General features: G+C 36.1%; 1 protein-coding gene across 5 annotated transcripts in view; it reads left to right on the top strand.

Annotated features, from left to right (window-relative positions):
- CNKSR2 (connector enhancer of kinase suppressor of Ras 2) overlaps nt 1-19099 on the top strand; it is a 257408-nt gene that overhangs the window by 178703 nt on the left and 59606 nt on the right. For 3 of the 5 annotated variants that reach the window (XM_036912832.2, XM_036912834.2, XM_036912836.2), the window contains 2 exons: nt 2282-2371; nt 3940-4154. In XM_036912832.2, coding sequence (XP_036768727.1) covers nt 2282-2371; nt 3940-4154 — 305 coding nt within the window. The remainder of the gene's footprint in view (nt 1-2281; nt 2372-3939; nt 4155-19099) is intronic. The other 2 variants (XM_036912833.2, XM_036912835.2) reach the window with 1 other exon arrangement.

Here is a 19099-nt window from a genome sequence, read left to right on the forward strand (position 1 = left end):
CTCAATGGCTTAGCTCTGAGAATCTCAGAGATGACCCTGAATACAATGAATACAATTATGTATTTCATATACTATGTGTGAAGTATGTTTCTTCTTGTTTTTGTGCATATATACTTGACTCCATACAACCAATCCTTTGAAAAGGATCAAACTAATTTTATACATATATAAAAATATATATATATACATGTGAATGTACACATGTATACGTATATAACATGTAGAGCAAGTAAAACAACTGCTTATTTATTGGATTTTTTATTTTTCAAAAGATTTTCTCGGTGACACATAGAAGCAGTGTTAGAACTATTAACTATTTCAGTTTCAGTCCCCATGCTGAAATGGAGTTTAGTTTAAAAAGCAGATTCTAAGGAAATAAGTTTAGAACTTTTGAAAACACAGCATTCATAACATTGACAATCTGGAGGACCGTTTCTGCAAAGCAGTTGAATAGACATGACAAAAGCAGACTTTTCCTCAAATCTTTACACCACCCTGGATGGGCAGAATAAATTGACCTGCATCAAGCTCACCCAAATTGCCTCTATAAAAGTGCAGAGATTTCCTCCATGAGGACTTTAGAATCTTAGGTGGTCTCTTGCAAAGTCACTTGTACACTTTAAAAGGAAGTCATTAAATAAACACTATATATTTTGGCTCATTAATAATTTTATCATGTCTAGTTCATCCTCAGTCTTTCAAAGAGCTTAGCAAACATACTAAGTAACCTCTAGCAGCATACATAATATAAAGCCATAAGATTACCCATTTTCCTTAAGAACAGAATTATGCCTCCTAACGGAATTTTTTTAATACATGGGCTGAGCTTAGTAATTGATCATGAAATTTAATGAAACGAGGAAGGAAGTGAAAAGGGTATATGGTGACCTAGACATGTTGGAAGGTGGGAAAATTGGTAGATTGAAGAAGGAATGACTGTTGGACTTGGACTTGGAGTTCTGTAGGGGCTATGTTAGAAATAAAGAAGGTAGTAGCTGGAAAGTGGGATACTGGGAGGAATTACAGATAGCCTTTGCAGATGACAAGATAAAGCATGTGACCACAGGAAAGAATGCAGGAGAGAACCTTAAGAAACTGAGAAGCCAGAATATTGGAGGATGAATATTGAAGTCACCAAGAATTACGGCAGAAGTGGTGTTTGAATGCCTGGGTTTTAACTCTGGTATTACACACTTACCAACTGTGTTTCTTTGGGCAAGTTACATAACCAACCTGACTCAATTTCTTCATCTGATAAAATGAGGGTATATTTCTCATAATAATGAGGATTAAACAATTTAATACTTGTTAAACCTTTACATGTGCATGTGGTATATGTTAAATGATATATAAGTGTTAGCACTATTATCATATTCATCATTATTATTATGATCCAGTTCTGTGTGAGTCTTTGCTTTTCATTCATTCAAAATGTTTTAAGCAACTGTTCATATGCCAGGCATCATGCCAGGTATCCTTTGTAAACTTTTGTATGATTTTCTTTGGCTGTTTTGTCCTTCGGGAATTTCAATTTGATCAAAAATAATATATTGCAGCCTCACCAAAGAGTTATCCTTGATGTCTAATCCATGAGTTCTGGTTGCTAAAGTAAAATAGTGTTCAGTTAGGATACAAACCAGAGGGAAATGAGACAGGCCAAATCCATGATTACTTGAATCTGGAAATTAGACTTGTTTACAGTATCAAAGATATGTTTGAGGCAGACCCAGCTATAGGCCATGAAAGAAAATCCAGCCATATTGCTGTAGCATGTTGGTATCCAAAATATATGGCATTAGAAGTTAGGAGACAGTGAAGATAGGAAGTTAGAATTGTAGTGTTCCAACATGAAACAGGGAGTTAATGTCGTGGCAGGCAGCTTAAACTCAGGGGGCTACCATCTTGGATATCAGCTACCAAGATATAGACAATTGGGCACTGGGGAATAAGACAGAGACTGGATTACTGAAAATGAAGTAAAAGCAGTAAAATAATGATCCTCTTTGTGAAGGACTACACTCTTAAAGTCCGGGGCTCCTAAGAGAGCAAACCTAGGCTATATATAAAAAGCGCCTTAAGTTTGCATTATCACCTGGACAGTTGCCACAGGCAGTTTCACCTTCTGGCTCAAAACACGCATATTTTTCATCTACACAAATGCCAGCCATAATTTTGCATATGAGTGAGTGTGTTTTGCAGATTATAGCTAAAAATCAGTGTAAGTTTGAGCGGACATGGGGAAGAAAAACAATGTGATGTGAATTTTGTTCTCTGTGTTTAGGCAAGCTACGACCTATATCTATGCCAGTGGAATATAATTGGGTGGGGGACTATGAAGATCCAAATAAGATGAAGAGAGATAGTAGAAGAGGTAAGTGTTCTAGAATTTCAGTGTAGGCTGGGTTGTTGGAACAAAAAGCAATTTAAATGTTCTATAACTAGGATGTTATGGCTTCAGTGGAAAGCTTTTCTTTCTCTCATTGACTTTATGGTAAGCCCAAATCAGCTCAGACCAATGTTACTTTCTTCAGCAGTTATTAAGTCTATATCTTCTCTGAATGCCTTTTAAGAGATTCAGGGTAGGTAAGTACAGTGTAAAAAATAAATATCTGATTGTTATTTGAAAGTTATTATTTGGAAAACAAGGTCAGAAGTGTGAAACTGCATAAAAGTGTAAGTTCAGTGAATAGGAAGAATTTGTGATCAGTTCCAATTGGTCCGCAAAGCAACCTTATGACTTGTATTAATACAACCTTAAGAAGAACATTGAAGCACATGGGTATAAGCTAATGGAAACTGGGCCAGTGACTCTAATGAAAACCATATAGAAATGGAAAAAAAATGCTTTGCTTTTTTTTTCTCTTCTGTTTGCTGTTCAGGGTTATCTTCTTTCTTGGGGGTGGGCTACACTTGAAGTATCTACCAAAAGTAAGTTTTTATGTTCACTTGTTCTGCTATTGAGGTGAGCAGTAAAGAGAGCAACTGAAAATCTCACTACTAAATGGGATTCGACCAAGAGCGGTTATGATGGGCTACTTGCACTTTCTGAAATATATAGCCATAAGGTTGTAGATGAAAAATAAAGCAAAACAAAGCAAAAAAAAAAACTGTTCATAAACCTAAGCTCACTAAGCTTCCTTCATGATATGCTTAACCCATTTGCCTCTTACTTCTAGCCCACCTACAGAATGTATTCCATTACTGCAAAGATCCACAGAACACACAGGGATAAGCAAGCATGAGTATCTGCTTCATTAGTCTTCTTCACACTTGTTTTATGGAGCAAGCATTCCTGAAAATGTTGCTAAATACAGGAACATTGACAAATTCCTTTACATCTATGTATACATTTCATTTTCTAAACTTTGGCTTCTAACCTCATCTGTTTTTTAGAATTAATCAAGAAAAACAAACACTTAGCATATGCCATCTCTGAGTTACTGTTCTGGGGCTTCATGTGATACTGATGTCTTTGGGGAAAAAAGCCTTATGAAGTTTTAAGTGTTGGCTATCAATTTAAGCAAAGATTTTATGAACTAAGTTTCCTGATTAATGGGTCATAGCGTGGGCTTTTACTTCTTGAAGAATGCTACCTAGCCTGCCATAGGTCAGTATTTGTCATCAAGTTTTAGCAGGATCCGCCTGGGAGAGCTTGTTAAAAATTTTATGAGCCAAACACCCAGAACTTCTGATTCAAGTTCCACAGGTGATTCTGATATGGTTGGCCAAGACATACAACTTGCAGAAATAATCTATAGGCTATTTCTTATTGCACTATAATCCCAAATAATTAAGATCCTCTATGGTTTCACTAAATGGATATTTTACAAATTAAATTAAGTTACATTTCTGAAATGAAATCTAATAGCACAATTAGGAAAGAATGGTAAATTTGGGGTGTTTACATATTTATATTGGTGTATTTCTCTTTTTATATAGAAAACTCTCTACTCCGATATATGAGCAATGAAAAAATTGCTCAAGAAGAATACATGTTTCAGAGAAACAGCAAAAAAGACACAGGGAAGAAGTCTAAAAAGAAGGGTGATAAGAGTAATAGCCCGACTCACTATTCACTGCTGCCTAGTTTGCAAATGGATGCTCTGAGACAGGATATCATGGGTGCACCTGTGCCGGAGACCACCCTGTACCATGTAAGTACAATTTCAAAGACTGATACAGCTTTTATTGGCAGACTGGCAAATGACTCTTTTTGGTAAATTCTAGATTATTTATTTTTATCATATTGCCAGATCTTCACAAAAGATCCTAAATTTAGAGTTAACACCTCTGAAAAAAACATGATGACTTATTGATTTGTACTTCAGTTCATATGTTCAACGAGTTCACATGTTGTAGCAGGTTGGATTTTTAATGAATTAATATGCACAGAATTGATGGAAAATAATTAGGTGATAAACCATCACACTGATAATACACAGTAAATGGATGGCTATAAAATTCAACATTCATGATAAGATTTTTTAATATATTCATGACTTCATTTTAAAATAAGCATCTAGTATGTAGTAAACTTGGAGTATGATGCTCTAGGTAAAATGGGAAGACATGACCCACCATTATATGGACAGAAAAACATGCCAAGAGTCCCACTATAGTTAGACTGTTATAATGGGTGGGTGTGTGAAGTATAGAAGGAGGTCCTTAGCCTTCTGGTGAAGTGAGAAAAGACTTCAGAATGGGGAGCATTTGAGTGAAGAGTGAAAAATGAGTAGCATTATTTTTGTGGGAAGGCATATGAAAGTGCACCACAAATGTGTGAGAACATGGCATGTTCTGAGGTCTGCATGTGGCTCAGAATTATTGGTTCATTAAAAAATTGAAGGAAAGCATGTGAGAGAGGGGAGATCGATGGACCTAGAGAGGTAGGCAGGGCTTAGATCAGGAATTTTATGATAAAAGTATTGAAGCTTCCTCCTGCAGTGATAAGGAGCTAGTGAAGAATTTTGAGCTGGGGACTTGCATGATGAGAATGGACTGTTGGATCTCTGCAGATAGGTGTGAGGCCAAAGGCAGGACCATTAAGCCCAGGCCAGATGGATGATGAGAAACTAGGACAATGGTAATGTGAAGGCTGAAAATCATGTTAGCCAGAACATTCAAGGCACAAAACCCATTTTATGCCGTTTTGGTTAAAAGGAAGTTTGTTGTGCCAATAGAACAATAGCTTCTTATTAGGTGCCCTTGAAAAACATGTATTATGTTTTTAAGTGATTTGAACAACAGTGCTTACTGATCAGAGTATCAAAATAAACTTATCTGTCACTTTGTAGAAGGCATACCACTAGGTATACAAGGTATATAAGATTTAATAATTTACACTTGAGTTGCTTTTCTGAGTAAATCTTTTAAATCATCTATTTATTCTAAAGCTCTGTCATACAATGAGTGTTGAAAAATATTTTTATTTGTGCTGAAATAGGAGTGCACTTAGCACGCCTAGGTGCTCATTCTCTACCCTTCCCTGTCCACACTTACATAATCCCCAAGCCTCTTCCTCTCTAAGAGAGTAGTGCCTACATCAAAACCTACTCCTTTAAATGACTGACAAATCAAATTATTATTTTTTCCCAAGACATTTGCAGTCAGTCTGATTTCAGTATTCTCAGTTGTATGAAGGAGGCCACTTTTGCTATCATTAGTCAGAAATGCTGTCTGAACACTGAGCTCCATCTAGAATCTGGTGCTCCAGTCATCAGTAATAGCCTGTACAAAGAATTAAACATAAGAGACAGCTGGCCTATTGGAAAGGGAAGTTGGTACTGAGAGGTGAGGCCTGAGAGGGAAGAAGAGGCCACTTCACCCAGAGCGTGTAAACTATGAAAGAGTTCGGATTTATCCTAAGAGGAGTGGTAAGCCATTGGAGGTCCATTGAAACACTCGCTCTGTCATGCACGTCTGGATAGCAGTATCTGTGCAAGGAAGGGAAATAAGAGAGCTAAGTTGTGTGGATGTTTGAGTTACTAAATTATGGAAGATAGTAAAAGGTGAGTCAAACTGGTAATCAGGAATATCATGAGCATTGTCTAGGAGTGGAAGTTCACCTTTCTGAAGGGCATTCTTTAGTTATGTGTACCTAGGGTAGCAACTTCATTTCTAGACATTTCAAGAAATAAAACTCTTACTTTTATTATTTGTCCTGAATCTGTAACATGGTATTTCCCAGATAGGTGGTATTTATCACAGAGTAAAGAATATTGGTAATCGTGAAGGAAGTTCTCCCTTGTAATGACACAGACCCACTAATTCCAGAGTAGGAAGCTGGACACTTCTTAGTTTAAAAGAAATTAAATGATTTTTAGCCACAAAATGCATGTTAGATGCCTAAAACCAACATTCAAAGAAGGACCATTTATTGGTAGGTTTTTTTGCTAGCCTCTAAGTTCCTTTGAGGACCTTATCTTGCACTTATTTAATACTTAACGCAGCTAAATCAAGGGAGTTTCCACATTTGTTATGTCTTTTGAACCCCATAACAACTGTATTTGCAAGTGACAAAATTCAAACTCAGAAAGGTTAAGTGATTTACCCAAAGCTGTGTTGCAAAAAGCGTAGGAATAAGGACTAGGAGCCAAATCACCTACTCCAGTAATCTTTCCGCACTGTACCCTGGTACTCCATGCATTGTAGGCATTTCATACACAAATGAATCTGTGCTTTGTTGTCTAAAATGAATGTGTTTTGAAAAAGCTTGACTTTAAGACATGTGCCCTCATATGTTGATTTAAATGTCTTCGGTACCTGCATTGATTTCTATGCAGATTTCTCTTTTGTTCTGTTGGTGTTTTTTATTAGGTCTAGAGAAACATGCAGAGTTGTTGCTGTTATAAAGTACAGATAGTTATTCAGCATGATCTTTTGCTGAGACTAGAGTACTTTTTACTATTATATTTTATTGAATTATAGTTGATATACAATATTATACTGGTTTCAAGTATACAACATGGTGACTTGACAGTTAAATGCATTATTGGATGCTCACCCCAGCTAGTTACTGTCAACACAGAAAAATGTTACAGAATTATTGACTATGTTCTCTATACTGTACTTTCATCCCCATGACTAATTTATATTATGATTGAGATTTTGTGCCTCTTTATCCCCTTTACCTATTTCACCCACCCACCCCAACCCCTCCCCCATGGTAACCACCAGTCACTTCTCAGTGTCAATGAGTCTATTTCTGTTTTGTTCATTTGTTATATTTTGTTTTGTTTTTTTAGATTCCACATATTAGTAAAATCGTATGGTATTTGTCTTTCTCTGCCTAGCTTGTTTCATTTAGCATAATACCTTCTAGGTCCATCCATGTTGTTGCAAATGACAAGATTTCCTTCACTTTATGGCTAATATTCCATTTTACATACATATACCATATCTTCTTTATCCATTCATCTTTTGGTGGACACTTTGGTTGCTTCCATATCTTGACTATTGTGAATAATATGATAATAAGCATAAGGGTACATATATCTTTTCAGATCAGTGATTTTGTTTTCTTCAGGTATATACCTAGAAATAGAGTTACGGGATCATATGATATTTCTATTTTTAGTTTTTTGAGAAACCTCCATACTGCTTTCCACAGTGGCTGCACCTATTTACACTCCCACCAACAGTGTAGGAGGGTTCCAATTTCTCCACATCCTCGCCAAAACTTGTTATTTCTTGTCTTTTGGATAGTGGCCATTCTGACTGGTGTGAGGTGATATCTCATTGTGGCTTTGATTTGCATTTCCCTGATGATTAGTGATGTGGAGCATCTTTTCATGTACCTGTTGGCCATCTGTATGTCTTCTTTGGAAAAAATGCCTATTCGGGTCCTCTGCCCATTTTTTAATTGGATTACTTGTTTTTTTTGGTTTTGAGTTGTATGAGTTCTTTATATATTTTGAATATTAGCCCCTTATCAGATATATCATTTGCAAATATATTCTCCCATACAGATTGTCTTTTTGTTTTGTTGATGGTTTCTGGGACCACAGAGTATTATAGTTAAAATTGCCTGGACCTTGGAAGCAAAACAACACATACTTAAATGATTGCCTTTTATATTTCACAGGAATTCTTGTTTTACTTTTTATCCATTTACTTAAAAATTAAGGGGTTTTCCCTCATATTAAATTTTCCTTAAACACAAGACTAGTATCAATATGTGATCCAGTCACCTTCATGGTGAACCACTAATCTTCATTCTTATCAATTATTCCTTTGGCTAACACAGCCATTTTTAATGAAATAGGACTTAAATGGAAGAGCACTATGAAGATTGAATACTCCATTTCATAGGCTGCTATCTCTGTTGTAATACTAGTTCTATACGGTCTGAGTTCAAATTTAGAGAAAACTTAATTGAATTTAGTAGCAGGATCATGTCAGCATTAAATACCCTTAAACAATTTAATAAAGGGTCGTGTTTAAATGTGTGTCTGTGTATGTGTGTGTGTGTGTGTGTGTAGGGTGTTCCTTTGAACAGACCTAGATTATAATTCCCATTGGTCTATTTTGGAAAGCAGTCTGATAAAAATACACAAAACAAGGCAAATACAGTTTGGCTTCAGCATTTGACTCATTCCTCTTAGCAGTTATAGTGGAAATACTTATATAATAATAAAGAAGATTTAGAAGTTTATGGTATTGTAATGTACACAATTTTATTTTTTATTAATTTCATGTATTTCTTGTTCTAGTTTATATATATTTTTAAACTTATTTAAAGGAAATCATTCACTATGCTCTGACTACCCTGATCATCTACCCATTTGTGCCTCCTCTTTTTGACATGCTGTTCCCTCTAATGAGATCACTATTGCTCCTTCTCTCCCTGAGGCTGACTCCAATCTAAGTCCGAAATTGCAGAGAGGCTTTCCCTGGCCACTATCTCCTAAACCAAATCAGTTTCTCCTGTTACAGTCTCTTAGTACAGTCTCTTTGTATCTGCTTCAAAACCTTTCTTATGATTTGTAATCATACATCTGTTCATGTGATTATCTGCTTAGTGTCTTTCTGCCCTGCACATAGTAGGAAGAGCATGTCCATGACAAGAAAGGATAGTTTCTCCATTTTGTTCAGCACTATTTTTAACACCTATTTAGCTATAATACCTTATAAGAGCTTGACAAAAATGTGATGAATAAATGAATGAGTGAGTGAATATAACAGAAATTTCAGTGCCTTTCTCACTCTCTCTCAGTTCATGTCCTTAGCCTGCAAACAGAGCCACCTACATGTCCTAGGCCAGCCCTGCCCAGCACAATGAGGCCTTCGGTTGGAGTATATTCATAACTGGAACCCTGCCCTTATTAGCCCCTCCTCAAAGGAGTGTCTGGCTGGTTTACTGCTGTAGATGATGGATCATGTGGAACCTATCTCTGACCACCCACCCGTTTAAAGGGAATCACCTAGTAACTTATACTCACTACACTGGGCTCCCTTACAAAGCAGGTCCCTGTTTGCACCTTTAATCTAGGTGGTTTACAAGATTTTTCTCTGCTGTACAAGTGCCACAGTGCAACAGGATTATCTCCCCCTCAATACCCACCCCACCTCCTTCCTCCAGCTCAGAGCTTCACTGCCAGCTGGATGTTGCTTTCTTCCTGTCACTGCCATCTCATTTTATGGAGGTCACATGATATGCCTGTCAACCAAGCATGTTATGGTATTTTTCAAAAGAGCATATAACTATTTTGCCTACTCTCTGATTCTCTGGCTGAAAATATGGGAGATATTAGCTGCCAGAGCCCTTGTCTGACCTGAGAACAATGAAATAAAGGCAGACAAACAGAAGTGTGTGTGCATGCGTGTGTGTGTGTGTGTGTGTGTGTGTGTGTGTGTGTGTAAATTCAAATGTAATGATTAAAGCCTTTCACACAAAAAGATTAGATTCAGGACTTTTTTCACCCTTAATATAATAAACATATGACAATTTGCTCTCACATTAAAGCTATTAAACTAAATCCATAAACAAAATTTATTTTAAATCTACATGCTGTGATGCCAGAACAAGTAATATTTCATCCCAGATCCAGGCAACATGCTGGTATACTTTCATAAACTGAATAATGTGATTTTAAATGGCTTCTTTAAAACAGATTTTGAGTAGGTGTTCAAAAATCTGGATAATTCTTTTCATAACATTTCAATATTTGTGTGACTTGTTTTAGTTATGAAGGATATACCTGCAAACATTTAGTTGTTGTTTTACTTTTGATAAGTACTCTTAGCCATTCGCATCAATTTGTGAAGGGATTTTTGGTGGAGCTCCTGGAGGAAGGAGGTGGAGACATTTTATTTTCAAAAACTTAACAAGTAAGTAAACATCATGAAACAGACACTAGTCTAAGTAACTTACAATGTTTAAACTCATTTAATCCTCATAACAACCCTATGGGGAAGTGCTAGTGTTATCCCCATTTTACAGATTAGGAAGCTGAGGCACACGGATTAAGTAAGTAGTAAGTAGTAGATCTGTGATTTGAACATTGGCAGTCTGCCTTTTAGCACACTTTATTGCCCTTCAAAAAATAACATAATTTAATTCCTCAAGGGAGGAACAACCTAAGACAGGCACAGTCGCAGGGGGGCCATCAGGTGAGAAATTGGGGATCAACAGAGGTGAGGCTTAGAACCTCACCCCCCCTGTTTTGAGAGAAATCTTCTGCATCCGTGGATGTTTTGTTGCCCTTGTCTAGCTTGGATTAATACTTAGTCTATAGGCACACACCTGATCATCTACATTTGCCCTCTTACAGCACTAAACTATGTTTTCTACCTTTATCTTGCATCTACCTACCACTTCAGCATTTTATTAAAAATAATAATAATAATAATAATAATAATAAGGGAGAAATGTGGGATTCACATATAAATCAAGTATAAAAATCAAATGAATATTCATATTTGACCTGATTGTTTATAGTTCATAATGCGTGATCAAAACCGGAAGTTTCTGTGATGACTGCCCTTGCACTGCTCACCATGTAAGAACTTATTCACTATGTAAGACCTTGTTAACCATGTGAGAACTTGTTCGTTATGCTTCAGAAGATTGGAGACTGTTGAGAATTAGGCTTGGGGTTGATTAATGATTGTGCATTGAGTCCCCTATACAGAATTTTATTGTTGTTAACAACCATTTGATCAATAAATATGAGAGATGCCCTCTCAAAAAAAAAATAACATAATTTAGCAGAAACTCAATAATTCTAGTAGTGTCAATCATGTGTAAGGCCCAATCTAAGTGCTGTGAATATATAATATATATACATTATATATATACACACACACATAAACTAATAATAATATGGTTATTGCTCCTTGAATAATAGCTAACATTTACCGATTGCCAAGTTCCTGTGCTGAGGACTTACATGCATTATCTCACTGAATCCTCAAATTGACAATGAGGTTACTACTATTATTATGTCTATTTTGCAGAATTGAAACACAGAGTTTACCTTACTTACAGTCACACAACTAAAAAGTAGCAGGCTTGAAGTGAGAGGCTAAGCAGTCTGGCTCCAAAATTCACATTTTTAGATGAATAAAGCCATTTCTGTTCATGAGGATTTTAGCTGTATTAGAGAAGACAGAGCTATTATCACAAAGCTGAAAAATACCGTATATTGTTAGCATCTAAACATTTACAACTAAATTTTTCTTCAGTTATAAAGGCTGGTTTGTCTAGTAGCTGCCTGACTTAGCTGCATTGTTTCAGGAACAATGTAACTAAAATAAGAGGACAGTTAATTTTAGTGGCTAGAAAGCCACCTCTGAGCTAGCAGGTTTTTAACAACCACTTTCTCCATGTTTTTACTTTACTCACCTAGACAACAGCCATAATACGGTGTGGCATGATGTTTCTCCCCACCAGTCTGCATGCAGACATGTTAGATACCCATCCTGCATGTTACTGGATTTATATTCATATGTATTCTCTGATGCCTGTGAATGACTTGATTATTTCTAAAGCATTGATGCCTAATTCATAGTAGCACTGGTAAAGCCCTACATGGGAAGAGCCTGGACTGTGAAAAGTGTTTCCCACCGGGCTACCTCACTAGTGCAGTGAGTCACCGAAGTACGGGCTGTCCTTGGCAAACAGCTCCTGGCGGCTAAGGCCTGATGCAGAAATGATGGTCCTTTCTTTGATTTGTACGCGCAAATAACACATAATGTCACAGACTTTCATTTTCACTTACAACCAGGTATTGCTTACTAGTAACCTACTAAATGCTTTTAGAAGTTTACAAATTGAGTGATCCTAAAATAATTAGTGGAATTTACTGAATATTGTAATTCACTGTTTTTCCAAGAAGCCTGATATCCATGCAGCCGTCAATGCAGTCATGCTCTTATGGCACAGGCGCAAGTGTAGAATACTAAAAGCAAAGTCCAACAGAACCGAAAGGAGAAATTGACAAACTACAATTATAATTGGAGATTTCAACACCCCTCTCTCCGTAATTGATAGAGCCACTAAACAAAAATTCAGCAAGGATATTGTTTTTTGGAAAATCACAAAAAGAAATTGATAAACATCTAGCAAGACTGACAAAGGGAAAAAGAAGAGAGAAGACTCATATTACCAATACCAGGAATGAAAGATGGGTTATCACTATAAACCCCATAGACAATAAAAGAATAATAAGGAAGTAGTATGAACAACTCTGTGCATATTAGTGTAATAATGGTTTAGATGAAATGGCGCAGTTCCTCAAAATCCGCACATTACCAAAACTCTCCCAAGATGAAGTAGATGATCTGAATAGTCCTATATGTATTAAGGGAAAGTAATTCGTTAATAAACAACTTCTGAAAATTAAGTATAGAAATACTGAAAAAAGAAGCAAACTTACAGCATCAATTACCTTTGTATTGGTTGAAAGTAGGAGTAATCCATTTGACTTTTATTTTGTCCTGTGGGGCTTTTAAAGTATTGGCAGCCTGTAAAGGATTTGATATGTAGGACATGTAACTTAATGGAATTCCTAAGAAACTGATCAAATTCATAAATTTTGTTAATTATGGAAATATTGTTTAAATGTTTGAAAATGTTTCATAAAATTTTTAAGTTCAATAAATTTAGCATCATACAAACAAAATAAAGATTCACTAATATTCCCTCACTGTTGAAAGAGATTACTACTCATACTTTATAAAACCGATTATTGATAAACTGAAGCCAATCTTTTTGGTTTAATCTTTAAACAGATGTAGTCTTATACTGCTAATTCCTGGTTAGATAATGGCTTCCAGGAAGCAAAACAGAAAAGCTGGCTTAATTAGTGAGGCATCATGCAAAACATGACACAGAAAGATTGAGTTAGGAATTTATTAAGTTGGAAGTTATTAAATTTAAATCTTATTACAAATTGCTTCTTGCCTTTGAAAAATAAAATGAAACATAAATTCTGATGAAAGGCCCTTGACTTGGTTATTATGGTCAATAATGACAAGCTGTTTGGGGACATGCCTGCCTAGAGGTTAAGAAGCCCAAATCTCTTTCATGTCTTAGACGTGTGTCTCCCAGCTTTATAGCCTCAAAAAACTTCTCCAAGAACAATGCTAAATTATTTTCAGCCTTCATGGACTCTTCATTGGCTTTTGGCTCAGACAGCAACTGGCAATGGGCTAAAGTGCATGAGCTCAACCTAGAGTCTCAGTTCTAAATTATATTGCTGAATCTCTTTCTTGACATCTTTACAAGTACCAGGCTATATACCAAGAAGAGGATCCTAATGGACTTGAATCTAGAACAATCTGAAATGTTGAGAAATAGATCGGTGTTTCAAGCTCTATTCTCTTATGCAAATGATTTTAGATTAACTAGATGCAAAATTTCCTGCCATAGGAAGCAAGGAAATAAGTTATCTTCTCTTGTTTTCTTTTATTATAAACTTGGGGTCACCTCAAAAGACAGTGGTTCTTATACTGAACCACCTCCGGGTGAAAGGGCTCAATGTTAAAGAAGAGAATTCTCTTTTCTAAAATTCAGATGGCCAAAAATAATATTGTAATTATAGGATGTGAGCTTTAAGTGGAGCTGAAGGAGTTGCAGGCCTGGCTACTGACACTACCAACAAGGCAAGCCAGCAGAAAAGTGACAATGTATGTGAGCTGTGGCAGTGACTGACCCCTTTTGCTGACCTGCAGAGCATAAGGGTTGCTGTTTCACTTGTAGTCTCCAAAATTCACACAAATTTATGTGTGGCCCATGCTAACTAGGACCCTACAGGGAAGGGAATTCTGAGATTCATTGTTTCAGCTTCGCACAGCTGACACAGTAGGAAACTGCCACATTGAAGTTTCCTTTCCTGTGGGTACTGTAGGTGCCTACCAAGTCAAACCGGCTTTGAAAATTCTCTAGCAACAGTTTGTTTGAGGATCAGTGGTAAAGTGAAAAATTCTAAATTATCACAAATCTGGAGTGGACCCAAGGTGCAGCCTACCTCTTTGGATGTGTCATATCTACAGTCTATTTATTTAATTTCCAAAAGCATACATTGGAAAGTATAACTTCAAATTGTCTTTTATCTATTTTCAATCAAGAGTTTGACTAACATAAGCAATAATTAGGATAAAATGTCTAATTTAATGACAGAGGTTTCTACTTAATAAAACACATTAGACAATTTTTTAAAGAATTTCTTTGCATAGTCTGTTTGAGGAGGAGTACAAGAAAGCTTTATACCTAGATCAGGTTATGTTAGCTAATTGTTAAATCTCTTTCACTTAGTTGCATTCTAGGGTCATGTCCTTAATTTGATCAGACAGCTGCTACAAGAAACAGACTTATGAAACCCACTTCTATGTTTGCTATTGAAATATTTTTGTGGGTATTGTATTTTCTACTCCTTTGTGCTCCCCATGTATATTTTTACATTTGGGTAAAATCTTCGGCTTCCCGTGATGACAAAGTATATAAATTATCTGATGCAGTGTCTGGCACTAAGATAGTACACAAACATTCTTAGCATCCTTCCTCCAACCATACTACCAAAATGTCCTCCTCATGGGGCTGAGAACAAGCCAAACCTAATCTAGGTACATTTCAGGCAACCGGTTCTGAAGAAGTGGCAGCGAACATCAGGCCCCGCAGAAATCTAATTTTTCATATCTGAGCTTGTATAAATTGCTTCCTTTCTCTTAGTTTTCTCATTTACAAAATGAGCATATCACTGCAGAGAGGACTATGGAAATGCCATCTAAATTGACAGCATAATGATGATTTGATTCCTGCTCAAACACAGAATTTTTTAAAAAAGATCTTCCCATCAAGTTCTTTTTTCCCTTCTGTTAGATAAAACCAGTTTTGCTTTTTTAATCTTAAAATCATGTCCTACTAGATTGTTCAGGATAGAAAAGAAGGAAGAGTATGATTTATCTTTCTCAATTATTTTATTATAAATTAAATTGCATATACTAATTTTTAAGACTTTCTAAATTTAACTTTAACTTTGTCCAGTATTCTCTTTGAAAGATTTTCTGTTAAGAAAAAAATCTCCAGATCAAGAAAACTGCAGCACAACTAGCAGATGTAGAAACATATGAAGTGGTTGTCTTGGAGAGCGTTTCTATTCTATCAGAGCAAAAATCTCAGAATAAGAGCTTGATATAAATATACTCTTAGCCATAAAAGTAATTAGCTGAAAGCTAGCATTCTTGGAACAAATCACACTGACATGCTAAGAATTCCATGATGAGAAAACATGCACACTCTATCAGACCAACAAACATAAAAATAAAAATAACCAAGACAAGCTGTTGAGTTTCAGATTCTTTTAAATAAAACCAGTAAGTCAATAGCCAAAAAAAATTTTTTTCAATAATTATGATTCCATCATACCATTGGTGGCAAAATTATGCCATATATAGTGACTTCATTTGAGATTCTTAGGTTTCATGCATTCTTCATTTGAGGGTTTTTTATGCTATTTGTTTTTCTGTTTTCTTGTATATATAATTTATTTCCTTGTCATTGAATGGCATTCAGGAGCCATATCTGCCTCTCTCAATTTTTTCTGACCATAAATGTTTCTTTGTCCCGAAAGATGGGCAAGTCTACCCTATTTCTCTGACACCAGATGTCAACAGTTTGTCAAACAGAAGTGTCAGGGCACAGGATACTTAGTTCTGTCTTTCACCTATTTGAACTTTCTGCCTTGATCTCATGTGCAAACTCTATGTTAATTGTACACATTAATCAAGCACCCAAAAATAACTGTATCTAATATGGCTGATGATTAATTATTTCCATACATAGTGGAGGTTAAGCATAAACTAAGTGCCTTTCGATGAATAATCTAGCATTAACTGTTAAGACTTACAGTGATTACAGGTGATTACAGATAATTCCTAAAACATCAATAATTGGATGTACATTGGTGACTAGCCATTTTTCCCTTCATTTTAAAGTCGGGATTGTGTACAGTTAGTGTTCTATGAAATATTCTAAGAACATCTGGTCCAAATCCCTGATCTTACAGATGAGGATATTGAGGTCAAGAATAGTTCAGTGTCTTGACCACTGTCACAGAGCCGGAATATGGTCTGAAATATAGGAGGCTAGAAGTCAGGTCTCTTGATTCCTACCACAGTGCTACTCCACTGGTACCATGCATTCCATTCTGGCTGAAACATAAACTCCTGCTGGTGTGTTGAGAATAAACTGGAGGTGCTGGTGGCAAGTGTAGAAGCAGGGAGACAAGCTAGGATCTCGTCAATTCAAATGAGAGATGATAGTGGCTTAGCTCTGGGTGCTAAAGTGGAAGTGGTGAGAAGGGACTGGACTCTGGATATGTTTTGGAGAAAGAGTGGACAATATGCAATAACAGATTACATATGAGATGTCATTCATACCCTTTGTGTCCCACATGCATAGGTGGTCAGTGACTGTTTTGAGGTACACTTTCAACAGATAATTGTATGTCAGGTCCTGTGTTGAGCTCTGAGTATAGAGTGGAGAGCTAAGTAGATGGTTTCTGACTTTGTAGAAACAAATGCAGTACTTAAAAACCACATCTTGAGAAAGTGAACCAAGTAATTTTAAGGCACTGCATAATAATTAGCAGTGTATCAGGTGAAAAATTGCATAACATGATGAATCAGCTCCAAGAGAAATCTCCTGTGTAAAGAACTAGTGGAGAGGCAGGCTTCCCTTATTTGGATCACTGATTTCCTCATCAGTATTGACATAGGGTTTTTTAATTGCACTGAGTTCAATTAACATTGTTAATAGGTTTGAATAAAATGTGATTGCAGTCCCATCCTTGTCTAACTTGGCTGAGCCTTATTACCTTTCTGTACCTTAGTTTCTATCTCATTTGCAAAATTAAAATGTTAACATGAGCTTTCTTCTCATGAAGATATTATAATTAATGGTTGCCAAAAAAAAACCTGTAAATCTTTTTTTAACCCACAGAGCAATATAACTTGCTAATTAAAATAAAATTAACAAAAGCATGAAAATTAGAGATTGATAAGATGATCCTGGTTTGAATTGTCTCCATTAATATAAGTGTTATCCTTAATATCTTTCTGTTTTATAAAACCTTTTCTTCCCACATAGCAATGTACTTACCTCCCACCGTGGGAGGTTTTCATAAATGGTTGTCTTCATGTCAGAGGCAATTTTTCTTTCCTCTCCTATTATTGCTATGACTACAGAATATTTACATGGAGTGGTTAGGAGAACGGGTTTGGGGATTGACAGACCTAGGTTTGAATTTTGACTCTGCCACTGCTTGTGTGGTCCTTAGCAGGTTGTTGACACATTCTGTGTCTCAGTTGTCTCTTCTTTAAAATGGAGTTAATGGTAACCACTTTACAGATTTATTGTAAGGATTGAAGTTGGTAACTGATATAAAGCACCTAATACTGTGCCTGATGCACAGAAGCCCTCAGTTAATGGTAATGTTTACAATCCAAGAATGACAGTTCCTGTTTCCCCGAGGGTGGTGATTCTTGTTACTCTTCTCAATTACCACTTATTCCTCCTCTTCCTACCTTGCCACCCCATAGGAAAAAAGGACACCTAACAGGATCTTGTATAAGATTCCATCACCTCCTTCCTTCAGAATTTGTTATGCATGATGCTCTTTTGATGAAACAGTGACTCTGCCCAACCTAATGAGTTTCAGTGACCTTTTTGTTCTTATTTGATGCTAATTTATTAGCATTCTTATTATTTTTAAAAGCACACTTATTTTTAAGTGCATGTGGAGCCATTTTCAATCAATATATAGGTAGATTAATTAACTTTATTGAAAGAATCCAGAGCATCCTCACCCCAGTGTACTCAAGGGCCTGGTGCGCGGGCAGCACCTCATCTTCACCCTGTGCAGCTCAAAGTTTCCCTCATGCACCAGAATGGGCAAGGCCTCCACCACCAGCAAACTTATTTAATTCTATGCTGTTATTTCTTCTAAATGGGAGATTTCTTCATTTGATATTTAGTCCTATTAGCCTCTTACCCCACTTGTCCATATTTATATTTTTTTCTGCCAACATACAATAATGAGAAAGTAAAGGAAAAAAACTTTTCTTTGTGAAATATTTAAATCTCAAAGGCTTTTGTTTGTTAATTAAAAAATTAAATATGTGAGAGTAGCTATCATTTATCCAAAGTGTTTCAAAATGCCAAGCACATTCTTTTCTCAGGTATAAGAAATAAGCTAGGTTTGCCTAGTCACTGAAGAAATCATAGAACTTTGCAGAAAATTACAGTAAGAGGAAGTTGCTATATTGCAACAAGAGAGTATTTTGATTGCAAATTTTTCCATAAGTGTGGTAATTTGCAACTTAAGAAGAACTTAATAGTAGCTGAGCTTTAAAATGTAGCACAGAAACTCATTTTCTTCCACAATTAAAACAAGTGCTTCTGAAAGTTTCAGTATAAGAATGACCCATATTACCCTCCCCCCTACTTCTTCATCCAGAAAAGGGGGGAATGGAGTTTGAACAGAACATCTGGGGACAAAATGAAAGACAAATGATCTTTTCAGGCAAATGCCTGAAAAAGGGATCTTTTATAGCCAAATAGAATATGATTGCATGCATCACCATGGTAAAGAAGAGG

This window comes from Manis pentadactyla, chromosome X (assembly GCF_030020395.1).
Source record: "Manis pentadactyla isolate mManPen7 chromosome X, mManPen7.hap1, whole genome shotgun sequence".
In the NCBI taxonomy this organism is placed as follows: Eukaryota; Metazoa; Chordata; class Mammalia; order Pholidota; family Manidae; genus Manis; species Manis pentadactyla.